Below are 23,488 nucleotides of genomic sequence, written 5' to 3'. Positions count from 1 at the left end.
CTTGCCAATTGCATCGGAAGAATTATTGTAGTGAACAGCGCGCCGGTGAGACGAGGCGGAAGATATACGCAGGATTGGAAAGTAACTCGTTATAACGAAGTTACAGTTATTACAGTTACAATTATTTTCTTTTTGCTAATTACAACTCAACTTCGTTCCGTTTTTTCCATCTATAACTATAACTATGGTACTTGACTTTTTTTCTCAGTTTAATCTGATTAATCAATCTTCAAAATTTTTCGTTTCCTAAAGATCCCTGACACCCTGTATATCGCTTAACAATAAAACTAGCAATCAGTAAAAAATGACAGAAAAGAAGTCGTAATTTCTGAAAAGATTAGTCAGATTTATATGACGATGTATTTTATATGTTTAACATACGTTGTTGCTAAAACTAGAAGAGACGAATAAACACTTCTGCCCTTGTCATGTATTCTTTCAAAGACTTCTATCGTTTCGAGCGCCCCACTTAACTTAGTTACTAGAGATATGCGAATCAAAAATTTTTATGTCGAATCGAATCGAATCGAATCTCATTTTTTTATTTCGAATTCGAATCGAATCGAATCTATGAAATTTCACTCGAATTCGAGCCAAATCGAATGAAATCGAATTGAATCATTAAAAAATTTAACATGACTATTAAACATGCAAACAATGATGGAAGATTTTAATATGAAAGGGAATATTGATATTGTAATATCATCTTAAAGTAAAATATATATTTAAATATTTAAAATAATTTATAATAGTAATTTATAATTAAGTTATTAATTATAAGTTAAGTTAATTACAAGTTAAGGGTTCAAACATACACAGGTCCGGATGGCTCGTTTTGTAGCTAATGCACGCAAACGACAATGTAGTTAATTCCTATTATTCGAATTATTCGGATTCGAATCACAGGGATTCGGATTCGAATCGAATCGAATTACATTAGATTCGATTCGTTTCGATTCGAATTCGAATAGTTCGCACATCTCTATCAGTTATTTGTTTGATGACTAGTCACTAATTTAATAGTTACTTTGATACTAGTTACTTTATATACATCAAACTTAAGTTTCTGGCAAACGGCAACCGGCACGATAACGCGATGCTTGATATCCAATAAGCATACAGTTATTCCGGCTGCATTTGGAAAACGTGCTATTGCGTCATCCATCTTTATTGTTCATTAGATGTAAAATAAAGATAAAATGACATAATAGCGCTGATAGTCTCCTCTCCAAACGCAACCTGTATTTCTTTCAAAAAAATTGTACGCCTATGAACGTTTCCATCGCGCGTCGCCAGTCCTTATTTGTTAACGTAATCTGCGTTCAGCGTGAAGTGCGCTGCGTGATTTCAGTTATATAAAAATTCAAGCAATGGAAAAAACATCTCAATCTCCGGAGGATTGTAAAATGCCATGACCAGCATATGCAGAAATACTCGAGTTATAGCAAAAATTTGGGAACAAGAACATCTGGGCATTTCTCTGCTAAATTTGCGCTGGCAAAAAAATTATTCTTGCAAGTAGAACTTCGACTGCAAATTTAAGAGAACATATGTGAGTGCAAATCTTTATTTACAAAATATCAATATATTTTTTAATGAAAATATCTAATTTTTGATGTTAAGATTATTTTTAGTATTTTTCTTATCCTATTTATTATCCTCACCAAATTCATTCACTTTTTTACAATTGTCATTAATAGTCTTAAAAAATAAATATGAATTGTTTATTTAAATTAATGAATCTAATTTGTAAAAATTATATGCAATATGAGGAATACATAATAATCAACAAACCATTTTTATATAAAATTGAAGGAATTTACACAATTACGAAATTTAAAATACAATAGTAGCGCAATTATTGTAAATAAGTAACTGAAAACTAACGACGTTACTTTCTAAATAACTATAACTGTAATATGTTACTTTTGGAGGTCAATAACTTGTAACTGCAACTAATCATTTTTTCAGTGAAAAAGACTGTAACTGTAACAGATACAAAGTAACTTTCCCAACCCTGGATACATGCATCTCAAATTGCACTTGTTCGTCGAATCTACTTTGATGAATTCAGTCTGAAGGCTAAGCTTTCGTCGACATCAGAGTGGCGGTCGTCGACTACGGAGGCTCTTCGGTACTTTCCAATTGAGCGATCTTTCGGAATTTCGCCGCGGTTTTTCTATTAATTTCCTTCCTCTCCAGTCTAGTCTTCTTCGGCTCGACTCTGGTTGACGATTCACGGCTTTCGCGGAATCTCAGCGCGCCTTAAGCGCGATGTTCACTGAATCGGGACGTCGAAGTTGCCGGAATCGCGTCGACCTTCGTACGGTGAGAGGGTTAAGGAACCTTAAAGGACGCGCGATAGAGACGCAGGGATCGACTCCTGCGTGCGGATACGTGCCTGATATGCGAAACAGCGATTTCAGCCCCAAGTTCAGCATCTTCTCACGCTCGGCTCTTGAGAAAGAGAGAGAGAGAGAGAGAGAGAGAGAGAGAGAGAGAGAGAGAGAGAGAGAGAGAGAGAGAGAGGAAGAAAGAGCCATTGCGCCACCGAAATCTCATCATTTTTTTTGTATTGGCGCGATGAGAAAGCCGTGGTCGCGCGCGCCATGGGAAAGCCGCGTCGAAACCGCGTCCCACGGGGCTTCCTTCTCACGATATTTCAGAATCTCCCGTCTCTAGAATCGTTTTCGGGTCCGACCTAGACCCGACATTGATTTTACGGCCCTGGCCACACCCACGCGCCGCGGCGCGTGAGAAACGATCAAAGGGAGATGCGTGACAAGAAACGACCCGCCGGACCCACGAGATATCTACGGCGGTGAAAGAGAGAAGGGGGGGATTGCGCGAGAAGCGAATAATTATCCTTTAAATAATTATCTCGTCCTTCTCCTTGCTTCTCCTCGCGATTACGCAAGCGCAATTAAGAACATCGTCGAGTTGCAAGTCATTTCGCTTCGCGTTTTCTCGAAAAAGTACATCACAACATTCTCATTTCATCGACGATTTCAATTGACTCATTTCATCGACTATAGTTATCAATAAATATTCATGAAGTCTCGGAAAACTTCGTTCAAACTATATTCACGCGTCCGAGCATGAAAACCACCTCTTCTTCGAGCTCGATGCGTTGAATCGTGATTCTTCCGCTCCGCATACGTGACAAACCCAAAAGCACCTGTTCCCGTCCAGGTTTCATCGTTTGCGATTTGCGACGCATAGGAAGCACGAAATAATAATCGTTGTTTAAAAAGTCGTAGCATTTTAACGATCTCTACATCGATAGTCGCATGCAACACCGACGCGATGCGCCTAAAATAAACGTACCGAATTACGCCATTAACCCGAATTACGTCGCTTTAGCTTGTTCCATACGTAATAAAATACATCTGAGTAAAAATATTTAAAAATTGCTGAAAAGAAGCCGTGATAGTGTCAAATGGCTCCGCTAAAATAAGTATACGAAAATATTAGAGATGTGCGAATCAAGAATTTTTATGTCGAATCGAATCGAATCTCATTTTTTAAATTCGAATCTATGAAATTTTACTCGAATTCGAATCGAATCGAATGAAATCGAATCGAATCATTAAAAAATTTAACATGACTATTAACCCTTTAACTGCTACGGTCGAGATAACTCGAGTGTGGAAAAAAATGGCGGCCTTACTACGATCGGGTTTACTCGATTTGGGCTTTCAATGTGTAATACCCATTTAATTTAGTTTGTAAAAAGCATTTGAATTGAGCGGGCATATAGTGCCATCTCTTATCATTATAAAATATTTTATAATTGTAAAAATAACTCAGCAAAGAGACTCATACTGGTCATTTAATATCTGAGCAGTTAAAGGGTTAAACATGCGAATAATAATGGAAGATTTTAATATGAAAGGGAATATTGATATTGTAATATCATCTTAAAGTAAAATATATATTTAAATAATTAAAGTAATTTATATTTAAGTTATTAATTATAAGTTAAGTTAATTACAAGTTAAAGGTTCAAACATACAAGCCCAGATGGCCCGTTTCGTAGCTAATGCACGCAAACGATAATGTATTTGATTCCTATTCGAATTATTCGGATTCGAATTCGAATAGTTCGCACATCTCTAGAAAATATAATGTGATTTTCCATGAAAACCAATTTCAAAAGCTTATATCAAAGATCTGTCACTTTTGACTATTTTCGACTGAATTTGCTTCTAAATGATTACTAACTTATGAAGTGACATTATATCTTACAATATAATAAAATGAGATATTTTTGGGTAGTAATATAAAATATTTTAATTTTGTACGATTAAAATATAATAAAAGATGGTAAAAAGATATAATAAATATTATAAAATTATATGGTTTTTATATACTCACCCGCAACAAAAACGGGCCACTAAATTTTAGCACAGTTTTCTGCATATCTTCCAATAGCAATAACTCAGCCAAAAATAATTGTATTGATATTAAACGAAGCTCAAATTAAAGCTTGGACATTTCTTGTTAACAACCAATAACCCAAAAGTGAATTATAATAAATGTTTTACAAAATGGCGGATGTTAAAAATAGACTTCGATTAATGAGAAAAAATTTGTTTTTTAACTGTTGCACTGTTCAGAGGAATCGGTCCTCTGGTATAAAAATGTATGAGGTTTAAAGTTCATTTATTTCCTAACAAATCCATATTTTAACCATTTTTCTACGACCTTTTTTGATAAAATTATGCCGTTTTGAAGAAAATGTTGAGTCCGAATGAGAATCCTATCGAGCATTTATGGGCAGCATGCTGAAACGAAGAATAAGAAAACATAATACTCAAACGTTACCAGAACTTCGCAACGCTTCGTAAGAAGAATGGAACAATATAAAATAAGAAGATATCAAAAATTTCATTTTCAATACGCCCCAACGAACAGAAGAATTGTTAAATACGACAAGAGGCAATATGCACTATTAAACTTAAACACACACACATACACACAGAGAAATACACACACACACGTGCGCGTACACCTTTTTGAAAAGTTTTTGAATAAGTTTTCTACGATAATTTTTATTCTGAATGGCAGACTTTATGAGAAAAGGTTGTCCATTTTGTAATATTTTCTTCTTCGAAATGACATAACTTTATCAAAACAGGTAGTAGAAAAATTATTAAAATATGGATTTGTTAGGAAATGAGTGAGCTATAAACCTCATACATTTTTGCTTTTACTAGAGGACCGATTCCTCTGAGCAGTTGAAAAACAAATTTTTTTTCCTATTAATGTAAGTCTATTTTTATCATCTGCCATTTTGTAAAACATTTATTATAATTCACTTTTAGATTGTTAGTTGTTAACAAGAAATGTCCAAGCTTTAATTTGAGCTTCGTTTCATCTCAATACGATGATTTTTGGCTGAGTTATCGCTATTGAAAGATATGCAGAAAACTGTGCTAAAATTTAGTGGCCCGTTTTTTTTGCGGGTGAGTGTAAAATATAATAGAGTGGTGTCATTTGGTACGTAATCAGTGGCGTAAATTGGGATCTACAATTTCAGTGGGCGTAATTCGGGACATTTGCAATTCACACTTAATTCTTTTATATAAATAAATAATCTAGTTCATTTCTAAGTTGTATGTGAGTTTTCGCTAATTTACAATAATAACTTTTAATAAGATTCATAGTCTTACATAACACCACTTTACTTTCTTAAAAATAAACGGAAAAATTAATCGTTGCTTAACGTGGCGTAATTCAGTACGTTTACCTTATGCCGATCATGACGGTCGCGGCGCGCGCGTGTCGTCAGACAGGTTAGAATCGTTCTAAGCCACATGTTTAGAAGAACCAGGCGAACATAGCGAGGTAGTAGTTAGCCTAAGCTGTGCTCGTACGCTAGGAACAGCCTTGGAATCTCAAGGCCGTTCTAAACCCACCAGACGGGATTCAGCGACCGGTTGGGCACGGCGATTCCCGGGGCGCGACGCCTCCTCGCTCGTCGTGTTGCCGGGGGACGAGACTCACTCGGCCAAGAGCGCGGCTATATTTCTGATCATGAATGTGTCCACCGATGTTCCCAGTAGTGCGCTCTCAGCTAGCCTGCATGGAAAAGGGAAGAGACTAGGGTTGCCAGATGCGAAATAACTGTTTCCGGGACATTTTTTAGGCGACGGTTGAAAAATAAGTTGTTAAAGAATTTTAGTTAAATTTGAGAGATGGAGGGGTTAGGTGATGAGAGATAGAGGCTAAGGGCAAGAGCACAGGCTTCTGCATAACACATAATACATAACACATAAGAGAATAAACCAATTAGTTTTCTTCATTTCCCTCCTCAGGACAGAAATGAAGAACTCTGATTGGTTGATTCTCTTATGCGTTGTGTATTATGTGTTATGCAGAAGTCTGTGCTCTGGCCTTAAAAGATACCGCTGTGCACTCGCAACAAACAAATACGTGAATTAGGGCGCATTCACACCTGGACAGAAAAGCAGAAAGCAGAACAGCAGAAGTCAAGAGAGTGACAGAGAAAAACTCTCGCAAGAGAGGGACAGGCTATCAGCGCCACTTGCGATTGGCTGCTGCCTTTCTGCTTTTTGCTTTTCTGCCCAGTTGTGAATGGTATCAGCTTGGTATCAGCTTAGAGACCTTAGGTGACCTTAGGTATCAGCTGAGAGAAGTTTGGACATGAACAGTGCGATTGTATTTTTTATCACGCGAATGGTTCAGTTGACATCAATTTTCTTAAGTGGCACGTCGAAAAATTCGATTCTATAAAGCGCGATGATCGCTCTCAGATTTCTTTCTGGTACCAGTTAGAAACATGAATGTTATGATTATGATTTTATGGAAATTCTGATTTATCGGGACAGAAGACCTCAAATTCCTGGACACGGAACAAGCTTAAGAATTCCGAGACGTTCCCGGGAATCCCTGCCATCTGGCAATCCTAGAAGAGACCGTTTATATCAGAAGAGAGTGGGAAAATTTGTCAATCTCTCCGCGCTGACTTGAGCGCGCGCGCACGCGGAGGAAAATCATTTTCTCGGCTTGTTAAGCATCGTTTCGTCAGCGGCGGCTGCGCAAAGGAAGCTGTGATTAATGACTCGGCGAGATGGTTCTTTCTTACGTGATGACAGCGCACGACCGATCGAGGGAATCCGGCTCGATCATAGACATAGGAATATAGGGACAGAGCATAGAGTTGCGGGGGGATAACCATTGCGGGACGATGCGACGAGGTAAACTGTGCCTAAATCTAATTGGTGGTTGTGCCGTGTGTAAGTATTTGATATATACATAGATATGAAGTGTATGAAGTTGTATGTGAGTGAAATTATGAAAAAAAAGACACATGCATAACCTCTGCGAAATACTGTCAGTGTAAATCAGAGCTCGGCAAAATGTGCACGCGACGGCCGATTTTCGACTATCTCCACCCACCGCTATTCCCTTTACCTCGCCGCTCCGCGCGCTACCTACAAGCCGCTCGAGTCTCAAGAGCGTGTTTCCAATAGTTTTCCACGTCACCCATGAAGTACTATTGTTAACGCATTTTTTTTTTAAGTGGTATCCCCAGTAAGCCTAATCCACTGATGACTGTAACAACCCGTAACTAATTGAACAGAAGCGAAATAAAATATGTTAAATGAAGAATATTCAATTCGATTTTCGGCGTCTTTTATTGGTAAGAGTGGAAACGTCAATTTGGATATTGCATGTAGCGAGCCGCATAAGACGTAAGGAATCGTCGCTTAACCCGTAACTGCTGTTCTCCGGTCAATTTGACCATTGCACTGTTTGAAATTTAAATAACGCGGTTAATTGTCTAGTTGCGTATTCATCCGTCAGTGTATTTTCTTACATTCTGAATGTCAGTCGACTGATATACGCGCAGTTGTGTGGTCGTGTTATTTGTCAAGATATTCATCAATTCCGTTTCCTACCGGTCAATTTGACCGGTGAACAGTGTGCGCGTACTTAAAATGGCTTCACAGCAGTTACGGGTTAAAGAAGAACACTTCTCATTTTTTATAAACTTCATTTTTGAAAAATGAAGAGGCCTACTGGGGATACCACTTAAAAAAAAAACGCGTCAACAATAGTACTTCATGGGTGACGTGAAAACTATTGGAAACACGCTCCTGAGGCTCGAACGGCTTGTAGGCAGCGCGCGGAGCGGCGAGGTGAAGGGAATAGCGGTGGGCGGAGATAGTCGAAAATCAGCCGTCGCGTGCATATTTCGCCGAGCTCTGGTGTAAATAGTTCTTATCATTTTGTTACATTTACTATTTGCCAGTGACAGCCAAGTCGTTGCATCACACACTCTGAATATGCGCACTATTGTAGCCAATGAAACTTAGGCACAGTCGCCCCCCCTCCCCCCGCATTTTAGCATAACTCCCCTTGCCTATCTTACGGGCTTATGCTCTGTCCCTATATTCCTATGTCTATGGGCCTGATCGAGACAATTTATCTCTCGCATTGACGATACTTTTAATTTACTCGTTCTCTTTTCTTTTATTCTTGTTTCGCTAGAGAGCGAATGTTAGGTTAGGTTACGCTGTCGCGAAACGTTCGCTCGTATTTCGCCCCGTCGCATAGTGGGGCCAGATGACATTCTTTGGTTCAAATTTCTCTAGAGACTTGAATTTCCAACCAATCGTCGACACCAATGGATAAGGTTGATCCTGAATAAATTCCGAAGAGATCTGTCTTGCCAAAATTAAAAAAAATATATTTTTCTCGAATTACTAGCCCCGAAAGAGGAAAAGTTATCGTTAAATGCGAGAAACTTGTGAAATACTCATTATTCGACACTTATTTCTATCTAATAGCGCAGAGCTCGGCAAACTTTACAACTTTCGGCCGATTTTCGGAAGCTACGCCTTCTATCTTCCCTTACCGCGCGGCGGATCCAGCAACTAACAGTCGCGGCTCGCGACCTCAGGAACCGTTGAAATCATAAGGCGCATCTATGTGGTTTAAAAAAAAACGCGTCGGCAATAGTACCTCATGGGTGACGAGGAAACCTATTATGTTACCTTCTAATTATAAAAATATAAGAAAAAAAAATATATATATACTTATACAAGTATATATTTGTACGAAATATTATACATATAGTTGTATCGATACATTTATTTTTCAGCCTTTGAGGTGCGTTAAAGGAGCGCGTTGTCAACGTCAACCGTTATTCTATCTTTAACACTCATTACATGTACAAGGATTGAATGACGCGTTAGTGCTGATCGACGCGTTCCTCGAACGCATTTTTAGTAGGCATCACATAGATGCGCCTTATGATCTCAACGGTCCTGAGGTAACTGAGGTCGCGAGCCGTGACCGTCAGTTGCTGGATCCGCCGCGTGGTAAGGGGAGATAGAAGGCGTAGCTTCCGAAAATCGGCCGAAAGTTATAAATTTTGCCGAGCTCTGTAATAGCGTATTCAGCGGATTGAAACTATGAAACCAATCAACAGATACCTCGAGATTTATCGCACTTGAGCCAGAACCCCACTAACCTAAAACTCATATGCCCAGAATACAAAAACATCAAATATAGACTCGTTAAGCACAAAACCGAGGGATTTTGAGACTTTAGCCCATCAACCTAAAAATCTATCGATCCGAGAACTTTTTAGCTCGTGGATGCATGAAGCTGTATATATTAAGAGCCCCAAATAGTCCAAGAAAGGTGATTCTAAAAGGTGATTATAAGTTCTGGGGTTTAGGTGATTATAAGTTCTCGCATTTAGTATCCATAGACTCGAATCCATTGAGGTCGAACCTAAGATACTGTACTTTAAACGATAAATTTTTAAGACAAACCCTAAACCCATGAGCCCTGAACTGATAATTTTTTCAAAATTTCGGTTAAATAGATCTCTTTGGGATTTATTCATCAACCTCATCCATTGGTGTCGATGATCGGTTGGAAATTCAGGTCTCTAGATAATCTTGAACCAAAAATTGTCATCTGGCCCCATTATGCGCCATGTCTGTTTGTCAGCCGTGCGACTCCCGCGGCGAACACGTTTGTGTCCTGCGCGCCGACCGGACGAGCGACAATAAGCTTCTCCCCGGAACGCACGTACACGTGCGGTGCGTTTACATTCGCCGTTGTACGCCCTGTACGAAACACCGCCGCGCTGCCATCGCCTGGGAATCATCGATGTTTCCCATACCCAACGTTCTCCGTTCCCACCGTAAAAGCGATGTGAAACCAGGCGGTTCCCAAAGCGCATCCGTGAGAGACTCGTCCCGAATTCGGCTCCTTCGATATCCGCTCGCGACGATTAAATTCACCCACGAGCACGTGCATCCTGTTTCTCTGGGAGAGCGAGAGAGAAAGAGGGAAAGAAAAAGGGGGGAGTGGGGAGACGAGAACGTACGCATCGCGCACGTTATTGCGCGAATAGATAAGTGAACGGAGATTAGGACGACTTTAGCATTTTCTTATCTCCTGATCCACTTTAGACGGATACGCCACTTGTCTCAGCATAACAGCTTAACCCACTTTCGGAATCGGCACCTCCAGTGTACCATACATCCCTGTCAGTTTACTTATTAATTTGGATTATGTCGCGAAGGAGCTAATTGCCCGAAGGTTCGCAGTCCTGCGCCTAAACTCACGATACACGCTGGACAGGCGCAGTCGTAATTCCACGACGTCGTGTTATACGAGATCGTTTGGATCATAATTATAAATTAATTATAAATCCATAGAATCCCTAATTTCAGAATTCGAAGATTCCACTGCGTCTGTTCGTTAAGGTCCATGCAGGTCCACGCGAAGAAGATGTGGATCCAAATTTATTTACACGATTTTCCCTTTTTTATTTAGTTATTCTCTTATATATTTTGCTTCTGTTAATTCATTTCATCGACTTTCATTTCCGTTCTCACACGCTCCACTTTATTCTCCAATATGTACAACTACAGAGATTTTCTTTCCCACTAATAAATGATTGTTGTATTTGCTAAGTTGCTAAAATCTATTCTGGAATGAAAATTCGTCTCTCACTTTCCCTCTGTGCCGAGAATCTCATTTCCGAGAATCATCTAGAGCACCTGAGAGAGGTGCTTTCGCACAAAGTCGCCCGAGGGACAGACTCTGCGAGTTCGATGTCCGGGGCTCAAGATTCTGCGAAGAAACACTGGACCTGTGACGTCTCTCGATTTGGCCCGGACCGGCTATTCGACCGGTGCCAGCTGGGCACGCGACCACACCCAGCGCGTTCATACTTTCCTAGTAAAGTGATACAGTTTATTGGACTTCTTCAGATCGGAATACGGCGTCAATGACATCCTTATCTCGATGCGAGTAAGAGCCCCGGCGCGGCGGAGCGGCTAATTCGGGACGCGCGCGCGTGTGTCACATTCGCGTGATGTTCCGCGGTTTCGTTCCCTTCCGCCTCCCACGTTCTCGAGAGCACTCTCGAGGCGACAGTATACCAACTGCATTTTTATGTCGCGCTGGTGGACTGACTATGCCCGATCAGCAAGTGTCAAGTGTTTACGCGCGCGCGTCGCTCCCATTGTCAGCGAAGACAGAGGCAGGAAGAGAGGGAGAGAGGGCGAGAGAGGCGAGAGGGAATTCAGATTGCATACATGTATACTGCATTATACGGACGACATTGTCCGCAACACACAGATCTCTCTTGCGTGACGTCTCGAGATTTATCGGTATAATTCTCGCTCCGTCGCGATTATGCTCTAGCAAAGGTATTTGCATAAACACACATTTTCCTGTCTTTTTTATATTAAATTTGTATTAATGTAACAATTATCCGCCCTGAGCCATTGGCGGCCAGCGTCCTATTTGCGGGAGGTTCTCTTTTATCGAACGTGGAACCACTCGAGAGACAATATATAATTTTCTTCTCCTTTTTATTTTCTCGTTATAAATAATTTGCAGTGTTGTATCTATGTCTTAGGTGCAAATAAAGCGGATACTTGTGCGAAACCTGCGAGGAATAAAGAGATTGATGCATCCATTAAGAACGTTTGTAAAGTATAATTATGGTCTCTGATGGGTTATGGGCTTCATCGTTTGAACGTGGAACGTCACGGACGCACATGGGCTATTTTTAATTGATCTTTTAATACCAAAACCATGATTAACGCGGCCTACTGCCACCGATTGAAATGATAGGTGTTAAGAAAATTATGTGTTATGCAGGAACAAATATCCTGCATAACAAATAGCAATTGATTTCCTTTTTTATTCAACGTTTTTATTCAACGTCCATTAAGAATATAAAATTCATCGTTATACAAAATTTTGAATAATTATTATATTATAAGGAATTACAAGCAGATCATTTGACCCGCCTTGGTAATTTTGATGTACAATTTTCAATTGTCCGCAGGTTTCCCCGACTCTCGTAGCGAAAACAAAAGAGAAACACTAGGGAGAATCTTTACCTAGAGAGAGAGTAGCAAAACTGTCAATACACGCAAAATTACGGATAAAACATTCGGATAAAAAAATGATCATACCTAAATACACATATACGTACGGCTTCATTAATATCCGAACATCTACCAGATCGAGAGTTGCTAAACATTTTCGGCCAGATGCAAATTTTGTTTCTATGTATATTACAAGTCCGAGTACATTATTTCGACACCCATAAGCGTGTAATTGGTTTTTTACACATTTCTTATTGTGTTGAATTATGTCATTGAACACGTCATTTAATACAGTTAAACGTGTTAAAACGTGTAAACGAATTAAATGACATAATTTTAGACGACCAGAAACGTGTAAAAGAAGCTTCAGCCAATTACATACTTATGCATATTAAAGTTAAACAAACTACATTTGCAGTGTACGCATTTATTATATTAGGTGCGCAACTAAGTTCCCGCTGTTTTTCAAGAGATGGCTCCAGTAGTAAGTGCTGGTCGATTGTGACATAACCAAAACGTCATGAACCAAGCTTAGACATATGGTAAACAAACCGCTTTGACACATTAGTGATTTTGTTTTTGCGTCATATACTTTTGGTTGTGTGAAAATGTCTGATTTTGTGCCAAATAATCGTCATTTGCGGGAAGTGTTGCTTTTCTTCTTTCATTCGAAGAAAACAGCGGCTGAAGCGCCGTTTTCGTCGAGAACTCCAAAAAGTTTACGGAGATGCTGCTCTAAGCGAAACAACGTGCCGTGATTGGTTCCGTCGCTTCAAAGACGGTGATTTCGATGTTGACGACTGTTCGCATGAAGGAAGGCCAAAAACCTTCGAAGACGCTGAATTGGAGGCATTGCTCGATGAGGATCCGTGCCAAACGCAAAAAGAGCTTGCTTCAGCATTAGGAGTTACCCGCCAAGCCATTTCCAAGCGATTGCATGCGTTGGGAATGATTCAAAAACAAGGAACTTGGGTTCCTTATGATTTGAAGCCAAGAGACGTTGAGCGTCGTTTTTTCACCTGTGAACAACTGCTCCAGCGGCAAAAAAGGAAGGGTTTTCTTCATCGCATCGTTATGGGTGATGAAAAATGTATTCATTACAGCAACCCAAAGAGAACAAAATCATGGGGACTGCCCGGTCATGTTTCTACGTCGTCGGCTCGGCCGAATATTCACGCTGCAAAGGTTTTGCTGTGTATTTGGTGGAACCAGGGCGGTGTTATTTATTATGAGCTGTTGAAACCGAACGAAACCATCACTGGGGAACGGTATCGAACTCAATTGATGCGATTGAGCCGAGCACTGCGCGAAAAGCGGCCACAATACGAGCAGAGGCACGAAAAAGTGATTCTACAGCATGACAACGCTCGGCCTCACGTTGCCAAACCCGTTAAAACCTACTTAGAAACGCTCAAATGGGAAGTCCTACCCCACCCGCCATATTCCCCAGATATTGCGCCGTCCGATTATTACTTATTCCGTTCGATGGCACATGGTCTGGCTAATCAGCAGTTCCGCTCATATGAAGACATCTCAAAATGGCTTGATTCGTGGATAGCCTCAAAAGACGAACACTTCTACCGTGACGATATTCGAGCTCTGCCAGAAAGATGGGAAAAAGTTATCGCTAGCGATGGGCAATATTTTGAATGATTCATTTGTAACCATTTTTTCACAATAAAGTTGCATTTTCATCAAAAAAACAGCGAGAACTTAGTTGCGCACCTAATAACATTTACGGCTAGACGCATTTGTTTCTACATAAATCTGCAAATCCGAGTACGTTATTTTGAATAAACAATTGGCTGAAGCTTTCTTACATATATTTCTTGGTGTTGAATCTTGTTCTGCATTATTGAGTACGTTATTTAATACGTTTAAATGTGTTAAATGACGTGGAAATGAATTAAATGACATAATTTAAGACGACTATAGAAACATGTACAAAAAGTTTCTCCCAATTATAGATTTGCGTATTGAAATAATAAACTCACATTTGCAATGTACGCATTTATCACGACTGTTGATTACCTGAACTATATATTGGGTTGGCCAATAAGTCCGTGCGGTTTTTCTCGATAGGTGACTTCAAGGTGCTCTGCTAAGCTTTATCTTCAGTTGAAAGTCTTAAAAGCGTACAATCATTGACAGATGACATTTCAACGTGCATTTAAAAAATATACGTAAATATTACTTGTGTATCTTGTGTATTTTGCGTTATCTGAAAATAGATAACCAGAACGAGCATTTTCGGCATATTATGCTTTTTTATTTTAAAAGAGACAAAAACGCGGCGCAAACCTATAAAAAGATTTGTGCAATACTATATATGGTGAGGATGCCGTAAAAGAACGCGCGTGCCAAAAGTGGTTTGCGAGATTCGTTGCGGAAATTTTTCCATCAAAGACAAACCACGACCAAATGAGATCGACAGCGACAAATTGAAGGCGGTAATCGACACCAATGTACAATACATTACATGACGCGGGAGATTGCAAACGTTCTCCAAATATCGAAATCAAGCGTGGAAAATCATCTGCATCAACTTGGTTATGTTAGCCGTCTCGATGTTTGGGTTTCGCACGAACTCATTTAATCTAACGCATTTCCATCAGCGATTCATTTGGAAAACGTGAGAAGAGTGATCCATTTCTGAAGCGTATGGTAACTGGCGACGAAAAATGGATCGTCTACAATAGCATCAAGCGCAAAAGATCGTGGGGGCAACGCAGCGAACCGCCACAAACCACTTCGAAGTCAGGGCTTCACCCGAGCAAGACCATGCTCTCAATTTGATGGAATTGGAAGGGTGTTGTGTTCTATGAGTTACTTTCGAAAAACAGAACGATCAATTCAGATGTATACTATAGTCAGCTGGATAAATTGAATGCAGCGATCTACGAGAAGCGTTCAGAATTGGTGAATCGTAGAGGCGTCGTCTTTCATCATGACATCGCTAGGCCGCACACATCTCTACAAACCCAACAAAAATTATTGGCGCTAGGCTGGGATATCTTATCACATCCTCCGTATTCTCCAGACATTGTACCTTCAGATTACCATATGTTTCGCTCCCTTCAAAATTCCTTGAACGGAAAGCACTTCGTTTGTGAGGAAGCTGTCAAACGACACTTTTTCGCAGTTTTTTGCTCAGAAAGACAGAAAGTTCTTTGAATGAGGAATTATGAAACTGCCCGAAAGATAGTAGATAACGGCCAATACATAATTGATTACAGTTATTACCTTCTATAAAAATAATCATCGATCATTTATAAGTAAAAAACCGCACGAACTTATTGGCCAACCCAATATTAAGTCTAGTAATTAATTCTTTTCGATGAAATCTATATAGCTCAGAGCAAATTTTGAAATTGAAATATTCTCTCGCTCTTTTGCGATTTTGAAATGTTGACATTTAACTTTTCGAAATGACATATAATTTGGCGTTTGATATATATAACTTTAAACAATCAGTAGCATTTACGATAACTATCAGCAAAAAGCATATTCGATATGCGATGAATTTCGCGTTTCATTTAAATAAAAATGCTTCTGAAGCAGCCAAAATTATTTGTACTGCTTACGTATGATGAAAATGCTGTGACTGATCGCACGTGCCGAAACTAGTTTGAACGTTTCCGAAGTAGTGATTTTGATCTTCACGACCAACTACGCCCCGGTCAGCCAAAAAAATTTGAAGACGAGGAGTTGCAGAATCTACTGAATGAAAATACGGCACAAACACAACAAGAACTTGCGGAAAAGCTGGCAGTAAGCCAGAAAGCTATTGGCGATCGTTTACATCGTATGAGAAAGATGCAGAAAGAAGGAGAGTGGATTCCACGCGAGCTAATCATTGACAACAAAAATCGCCGATTGATCACAGGCGTTATCTTGCTCGCCAGACAACAAAAAAGAAATGATTTTTTGCACAAAATCCTAACTGGCGACAAAAAATAGATTATGTATGAAAATCCTAAATGCAAAAATACATGGATAAACCCTTCAACCGAAAATGTCGACAGCAAAATCCGAACGTTTCGGGAAAAAAGTTCTTCTCTGTACATGATGAAACCAGAAATGTGTGCTGTACTATGAGTTCTTAAAACCATTAAAGCAGAGATTTACCAAGAGCAATTGATACGTTTGAGCGATGCAATTGAGAAAAAAGCCATTTACTGGACAAGGCAGCTGTAAAGTCATCTTGCTGCACGACAATACTAAACTGCATACAGCAGAAGCCACAAAGGAAACCATTTTACACTTGGAGATGAAGTTCTCCCACACGCGGCGCATTCTCTAAACTTGGCTCCATCAGATTTTCACGTGTTTCGGTCGATGCAACATGCACTGTTTGATAGACATTTTTCGACAATTAACGTACGTTATTTCATCAGTGATTTTATACCCTCAAAGCCACCAAGTTTCTATCGTAATGGGATTCGGCAACTGCTCGAATGGTCATCGATAATAACAGATAATATTTTATTGATTAATTTTGTTCTATTGATTCTTAAATAAAGATTGTTGAAAATCAGAAAGAATTAACTACTATACTCAATAACTTCGATTCTAAAATCCCAGCATTTTAAAATTCGAAATTCCTTATCTAAAATTCCAGCACATTCCAAAATCCTAAATTTCTTTTCTGAAATTCTCAAATTTTCATATTCCAAAATTTTGAGTACTTGCGAAAATTAAAGAACTTCGTGGTAAGATACTCATAAGAGAAAATAGCGATCTGCCTTCGTTATTATCCGCTGATATAAAAGAACTCACATCTATCTCTGATGCGAAACAAACGACAAAGATATTTTAGAGTCTCACATCAGATAATTCACCCTGTACATGCTCGGCGAAGGTTACCCGAATAGACACGAGCTTGTGACTTCATCTCTGGCTTGATTCGACGAATACGCCTGTGCGTCGTATTATTAAAATTACCAGTCATTAAAATTTATTACTTAGATGACGTATGAAATTTCATCGATGACTTTACAACTTCAAAGCCACCAAGTTTCTATTGTGATGGAATTCAACAACTGTCCAATGAACGTAAGATCATCGATGACAACGGAGAACATTTCATTGATTAATATCGTTCTACCGACTCTTAAATAAAGATTGAAAATTGTTGAAAATCGGAAAGAATTAACTACTTATAATCTCCCCGCCGATTATGCGTGACACCGGAACGAACAAAATGTTATCTCGCGCGGAGTAAACCTCAAACTATTCAGCTATGACGGCTGCTTGGGACGTCGTAAATCACGTCATTTAATTCGTTTAGACATCATTTAACACGTTTAATGATTCAAGACGACAAGATACGTAGGGAGACAGCTTCCGCCAATCATGCGCTTATGCGTGTCAAAATAATATTACTCGGATTTATACTTCCGGATAGATACTCGGGTTTGCGGTGAACGAATGCGCGTCTGGCCGAAAATGTCTAGTAATTCCCTCAATCTAATAAACGATCGGGCCACAGTATAAGAAACAACAGTAGGTTCACTCGGTAGCGGTGCTTTTGATCTCAGATGCTATAAGACTGCCATGTTATTGGTTGTGCGCGGGTTATAATTTGAATGACAAGGAATAGTAACTAAACAGATATATTGCTGTTTTTCAATATTTACTGTCAAATCTATTATATACATTATAAAATAATATAAAAATATGAGCTATTATTAATATACTCGTAATAATATTATAATGGTAATAATATTATAATTAATAATATATAGCATATTACTAATTATAATATAGAAAAATGTATATATATACAGGGTGCTAAATTTCAAACGTAACAGGTAAAAAATCTCGAAAACTAAATGATATTGAGGTTCTCCTTTTTTTATATTGTATTGTTTCGAAGGGGACACATTTTGATTAAAACAAAATTTAACACTTTGCAAATTTAAATTTGCACTTTTGCAATTTATTATACAACATTTATACCCACCTCTTTCATTCATTTTACTGATTTTAATAAAACAACAATATTATATTAAAAATTTGGTCATATGGTTAATCGTTGCTTACACTTACACATTTTGACAGCTATTGGCCGCCATATTGTTGGTTGTGCAGTTCGGTCATGCGCGACAAACGACCGTTGGCACTATTTTGTGCTGAGTGAACCTACTGTTCTTTCTTATACTGTGGTCGGGCGTTGACGAAGCCGGGTGGATGCGCACAAACTGGCAATTCAGCGCGCATCTAACCGCTACTCGTCGGCGGGCAGACGCTGCCTAAAACGATCGACCGCCCTTCTATTTCCTCATGTCAGCCTGGTAGGGAGCTGCTAGCCACGTCGGTTTTTTCTCGGACCAGTCGAAAATTATTGATCCGGTAGTGTCAGGGGAGGCCCACGACGAGACGAGACGAGACGAGACGAGACGAGACGACTTCGTACCACGTATTGCTTCCCTAGTACGAGGTGATATTTAACTCGCCGATGGCCGATCGCACGGGCACGCCCGCACGCACGCACGCACGCACGCATGCGAGCGTGCACGCACGCGCTCGGCTACATCGATCATGGTCGCCTAGTACAACAATGGTCGCATTATCGATCCACGTCGATCGTGATCGATGATTCTCCTCGACGCCATCGCGCCGGAGTCGCGAGCGCTCGCTCGCGTTTCACGAGCGTTGTTCGCGCAAGGGCCGAGCGAAAAGCGGAATAAGGAAGACGAAGGACAAAAAGTGTTCAATTAAACGAACTCACAGAAGAAAGTTCGATTGAAATTATGCCAAACGTCTCGTCCGGATGGACATGCTATGTAGTTATGCTTTCCTACTTAGTATATCTATCCGGACACCTGAGACATCTAGGCATGATTAACGCGTTGAACGATCGCGACTTTGCGATTGCGCCGGAAATGTATTTCGACGTCTACGCATCGGCTGGAGATTCTAATCGGATTACTTATCGTGCGCGCGCGCGCAGCGAAGGGCGACGCCGCACGCTAAACCCTTCCGCGTGTTTCATGCTTGCCTGCTACGAAAACCAACCAAATTTAGACCTCGCGCAGGGAAAGGGCTCACACGTCGAGGTACCTTCGCACGCTGTGACCGCGCTGTGGTATCCCTGTGTGAGAGTCAGTTCAAGAGCTGCATGAGAATGTACGTGTCGTGCGTCTGCCTGTCGACAGGTCACCAGCTGACGGTGTTCAACAGCCAGTCCACCATACAAGTGGGCGGTCGGTGGAACCGCAGCAAGAACAAGGTGGAACGCCCGTTCCTGGGTGTGATAGCTGGTCTGGTGGTCAACGGCGCCAGGATCCTGGAGCTGGCGGCGGGCAAGGATGCCAGAGTCACGAGCAGAGGGGACGTTCAGCTGCTACCGGCGGGAAGTCTTTTGGATCGTGCCGCGCCGTTGCAGAGGATGCAACAGGTAAGCCCGTCGTGAGTCGGTAACGCAGTCGGTGGCGAACGAGTGGGATTCGAGGAAAAATTATTTTATCCTGTCGTAAAAACTTTCCCTCGGAAAAAGTCATTTGCGCCAGAATCTTCGGAATCGAATCATCGTCTGTTCGACGTCGTCGTCGAGGTAACGCGATCGAATGTTTATCGCGCGAATTACGATATCGCCGTTCGTCGATATTTCGAGGCAATTTTACTTCCGCTAGAAACAGAAGCTAATTTCGACATCAGCGCCCCAAAAACAAGTAATTTCAGAACAAGCAGAATCGTCCAAATTTTAGAGGATTTTATTCTTTTGTGTGGCCTCAAAAAGATTCCTCTAAGATTAAGAGGAAAATATTATAAACACATTATTATTAAAGTTAGAGGATTTATATGTTATGTGTATAATGCAAATCTTATTTGCAAATCTTATTTTAATATAAATTTCCTCTTACACACAGATTATTTAATCTTTTTTTAAGAGAATTATTATTTATTTTTATTGTACTTTATTCTTACGGGTTAATTTAAAAAAAATTATTATAATGTATTATTAAAAAATTATTATAATGTAGCAAAAAGTAATATATATATATATATCTATATATATATATATAGATGTTCCTTCTGGTTCCAGTCCTACAATAAGTAGACACGAATGAAACAAGGTCATAACAAATAAATTTCCAATTAGTTTTGTTATGGATTTCATAGCTACAAAGATGTTCATCGTAACTAATTGTATGAAACATAGTTAAAAGAAAGAAATATATTATTCAACTTCTTGCAATAGATTATAAACTGTATTTGATCAAATATGGGTAAATTATCTTCGTTATATGTTATAGTAACACACATACCTTTTTAAAAATCGTTCCAAGTATTCTGACCCATGAGCCATATAGTTATTTTTTTGTTTATGTCTGGAAGTGGAGCATGACTGAACAAAAGAAGCCAACATTCATATCAACATATTTCTCTGTATATAAGAGGAAAATTAATTGATATAAGAGAAAATCCTTTTGAAATAAGAGGAAAACAATTAGGATAATATCTAATAAATTTTGGATGAATGGTTCACTTTAATCGCTTTATCGAAAGAGGAATCTTTTTTCTGATAAAAGACTTCGATTAGAATATGAGACTACGGGAATAATCATTTTATAAATAGAATACTTTACATTTTATAAATAGAATACTTTTTTTGGGTGAGCAATTGATTCTTCCAAGATGAGTTTTTGGAATTGTCATTGCAAACTACGACAAGGTTGTGATGTGCGTGAAGATTCTTTGCTATTCCTCCTTAAAGATGTTTGCAACATTCCTTGAGGACACATGTGTTAAACGCAAGATAGTAGAGGTGGACTTCTCGCCGGCTACCATTTATTCATGTCAACGCGTTTAAGAACTCTTGCGTGCTTCAATAATTATTATTGCATAAAGATTCGGTTCAGTGCGACGTTATTGATGCATAAACAATTGTGTCCGCGTGAGTGTCGATTATACAGAATAAATGTCGGGTGTTAATTAACGGTCGGTACACGGACGCGGCACAGAATTTATTTACTTCCCCCTCGAAATCTGGCCGTTTCTTCCCGCACTGCGGCGCCGATCGAGTCGATCGATCGTGGTTCATCGTTAATTAATTTGCACCCGTCCAATTTGTCCGTTCGTTCCAGACGCCCGCGTCCGGCTTCCCCGGCGTCATGGACGACCTCATATTCTCCGGCGCCGGGAGTGGTTGCGCCGGCGACGACGAGGACGAAGAATGCACGCCGATTTACGAGTCTGGTTCCGGTAAGTGTAAGTAACAATTTTCGGGCGTAAGTAATCCGTTCTGCACGCCCCTCGCTCTCCGCGAGGGGGGCATTCTTTATCTTTCTTAATGTGCGCGTGACGTTGCGACCTCGAGAGGTCGTCGACATCGCCGAGCGTGATCCGTCGTGTGTCCTCAGTTTTCGCGTGCATGAACAACACGAGAGAGAGAGAGTTCGGCAGTTCTCTCGCGATTTCCCCGAAAGTTTCTGAAAATTCGCTCCAGAAGGACTCGTCGTCCAGAAGAACTCTTCCGATCCGAGAATACATCCGCGTACACGCGATTTCTTCATTTCTCCGCGTTCTCCATCCACATCCATTTTCCACGATTTTTAGGAGAAAAACTGGTTTCCTCATGTGGCTCGAAAAAATAACAAGACAAGCTGAAAACAAGCTAAAAAAGATATGGGTCAATTTGTAAAATTTCAGTAAATTCATACTCATTTTTTCTCTTCCTCATTTTTCCTCGGCTCCTTTTATTCTCGACTTAAAAAGGCCGCGCGCTTTGCAATCTCCGATTTATACGTGCCTTCCGGCTTGCTGCTTTCTCTCTCTCTCTCTCTCTCTCTCTCTCTCTCTCGGGATTCCTCCGAAGCTTCTGCTTCCCTGTAAGGACGTCAGCTAGCTCTGCGCGCGCGTTACATCACGCGAGAAAGGGCGCCGTGCACTCGCACGCGCTCGTACGCATGCACTCGCGCGCTCGCGCACTCATGACGTCGGACACGCACTCAGGGCGCACGCACGCATACACACACACATACGTACACACGTAAGATCGCATGGCATGCCACCTTTTCGTCTTCATGCTCGCCCGGTTCGATTCGGCTTCAATTCATTTACATATTTAGGATCGCTGTGCCGCTCCGTGACGAGAGATAAGCCCCGTCGTCGGCCCCTCCTTTCTCCTTCCGGCGAACCTCCTATGGCGAGCTGAAGCCCCGTTCCAAAATCTTCTCCGACTGACTAAAAACTGAATTAATATCGTCACCTTAATGAGAGTCGATGACCGAGGATGACGTCCGGACTCAGTCGCGCTTCTTTACCGCTCGGCGTGGCGCGGCGCAGCGTTAATTTCCTCCGCGTCCCGATTATTCCGAGACTCGATTAAATTCACGCGACTACTTATTGAACGCGCAGGCAACAATTGTTATCGCAAAGCTTTTATCTATAAGACTTTTTATCTGATCGTCTAAATAAATCCTACGCTGGACGACTATTCAGATCGAGATCGGTGATAAAATGTGAAAACTACGTTTGGGGGAGATATATTTTCCATTGGCTTGAATATTTATTTCGAGTCAGTGCCACTTATCCTATCTCTCCAAAACAGAGACTGATATCCAGGATATCGGGGGACGAGTTTATCGGCGAGCAACTCGTGTGTGCGCATCGATAATGCAAGAAAAATGGGATACGGAAAGTGGCGGCGAAGTTAAGAAGATAAGGTCGCGCGTGATAACGTGTGTAAGAGAGCACGTTATTTGCGAATCGAAAGTACGACTTGATCCTATCGATTTTGCGCTTTATCCGCCGGCGATATAACATCCGCGACGATTACCGTATCGTACTCTATACAGGGTGTTCAATAAAAGGATTCCGAACTTACAAGGGAGATAGTATTCATTGTACCGAATGAAAAATGCTTAGCAAACGTAGGCTGAAAAGTCAACACTTTCAGAGTTATAAACATTTTTCGATTTTGGTAACGCAAATTGTTTTTGTGCTTCCGTTCACGCGTAGTAAATAAACGAACGAACATCTTACGATGTGCCGATTTTATGGAATAAATTATCAGCCGTAATACATCTCATGATTTTTCGATAAAATCAATGCCTTTGCTCCTTGCTAACCCTGCTGATCTT

The 23,488-nt window shown here is 40.4% G+C and overlaps 1 protein-coding gene across 7 annotated transcripts in view; it reads left to right on the top strand.

Moving 5' to 3' along the window:
- Nrx-1 (neurexin 1) overlaps window positions 1-23,488 on the top strand; it is a 497,229-nt gene that overhangs the window by 462,872 nt on the left and 10,869 nt on the right. For 5 of the 7 annotated variants that reach the window (XM_019845314.2, XM_019845312.2, XM_019845313.2 and 2 more), the window contains 2 exons: window positions 19,559-19,800; window positions 21,491-21,614. In XM_019845314.2, the coding sequence (XP_019700873.2) occupies window positions 19,559-19,800; window positions 21,491-21,614 (366 nt within the window). The remainder of the gene's footprint in view (window positions 1-19,558; window positions 19,801-21,490; window positions 21,615-23,488) is intronic. The other 2 variants (XM_019845315.2, XM_019845311.2) reach the window with 1 other exon arrangement.

Source organism: Harpegnathos saltator, unplaced genomic scaffold (genome assembly GCF_003227715.2).
Source record: "Harpegnathos saltator strain DR-91 unplaced genomic scaffold, Hsal_v8.6 scaffold810, whole genome shotgun sequence".
In the NCBI taxonomy this organism is placed as follows: Eukaryota; Metazoa; Arthropoda; class Insecta; order Hymenoptera; family Formicidae; genus Harpegnathos; species Harpegnathos saltator.
This window is presented reverse-complemented; position numbering and strand designations above follow the sequence as displayed.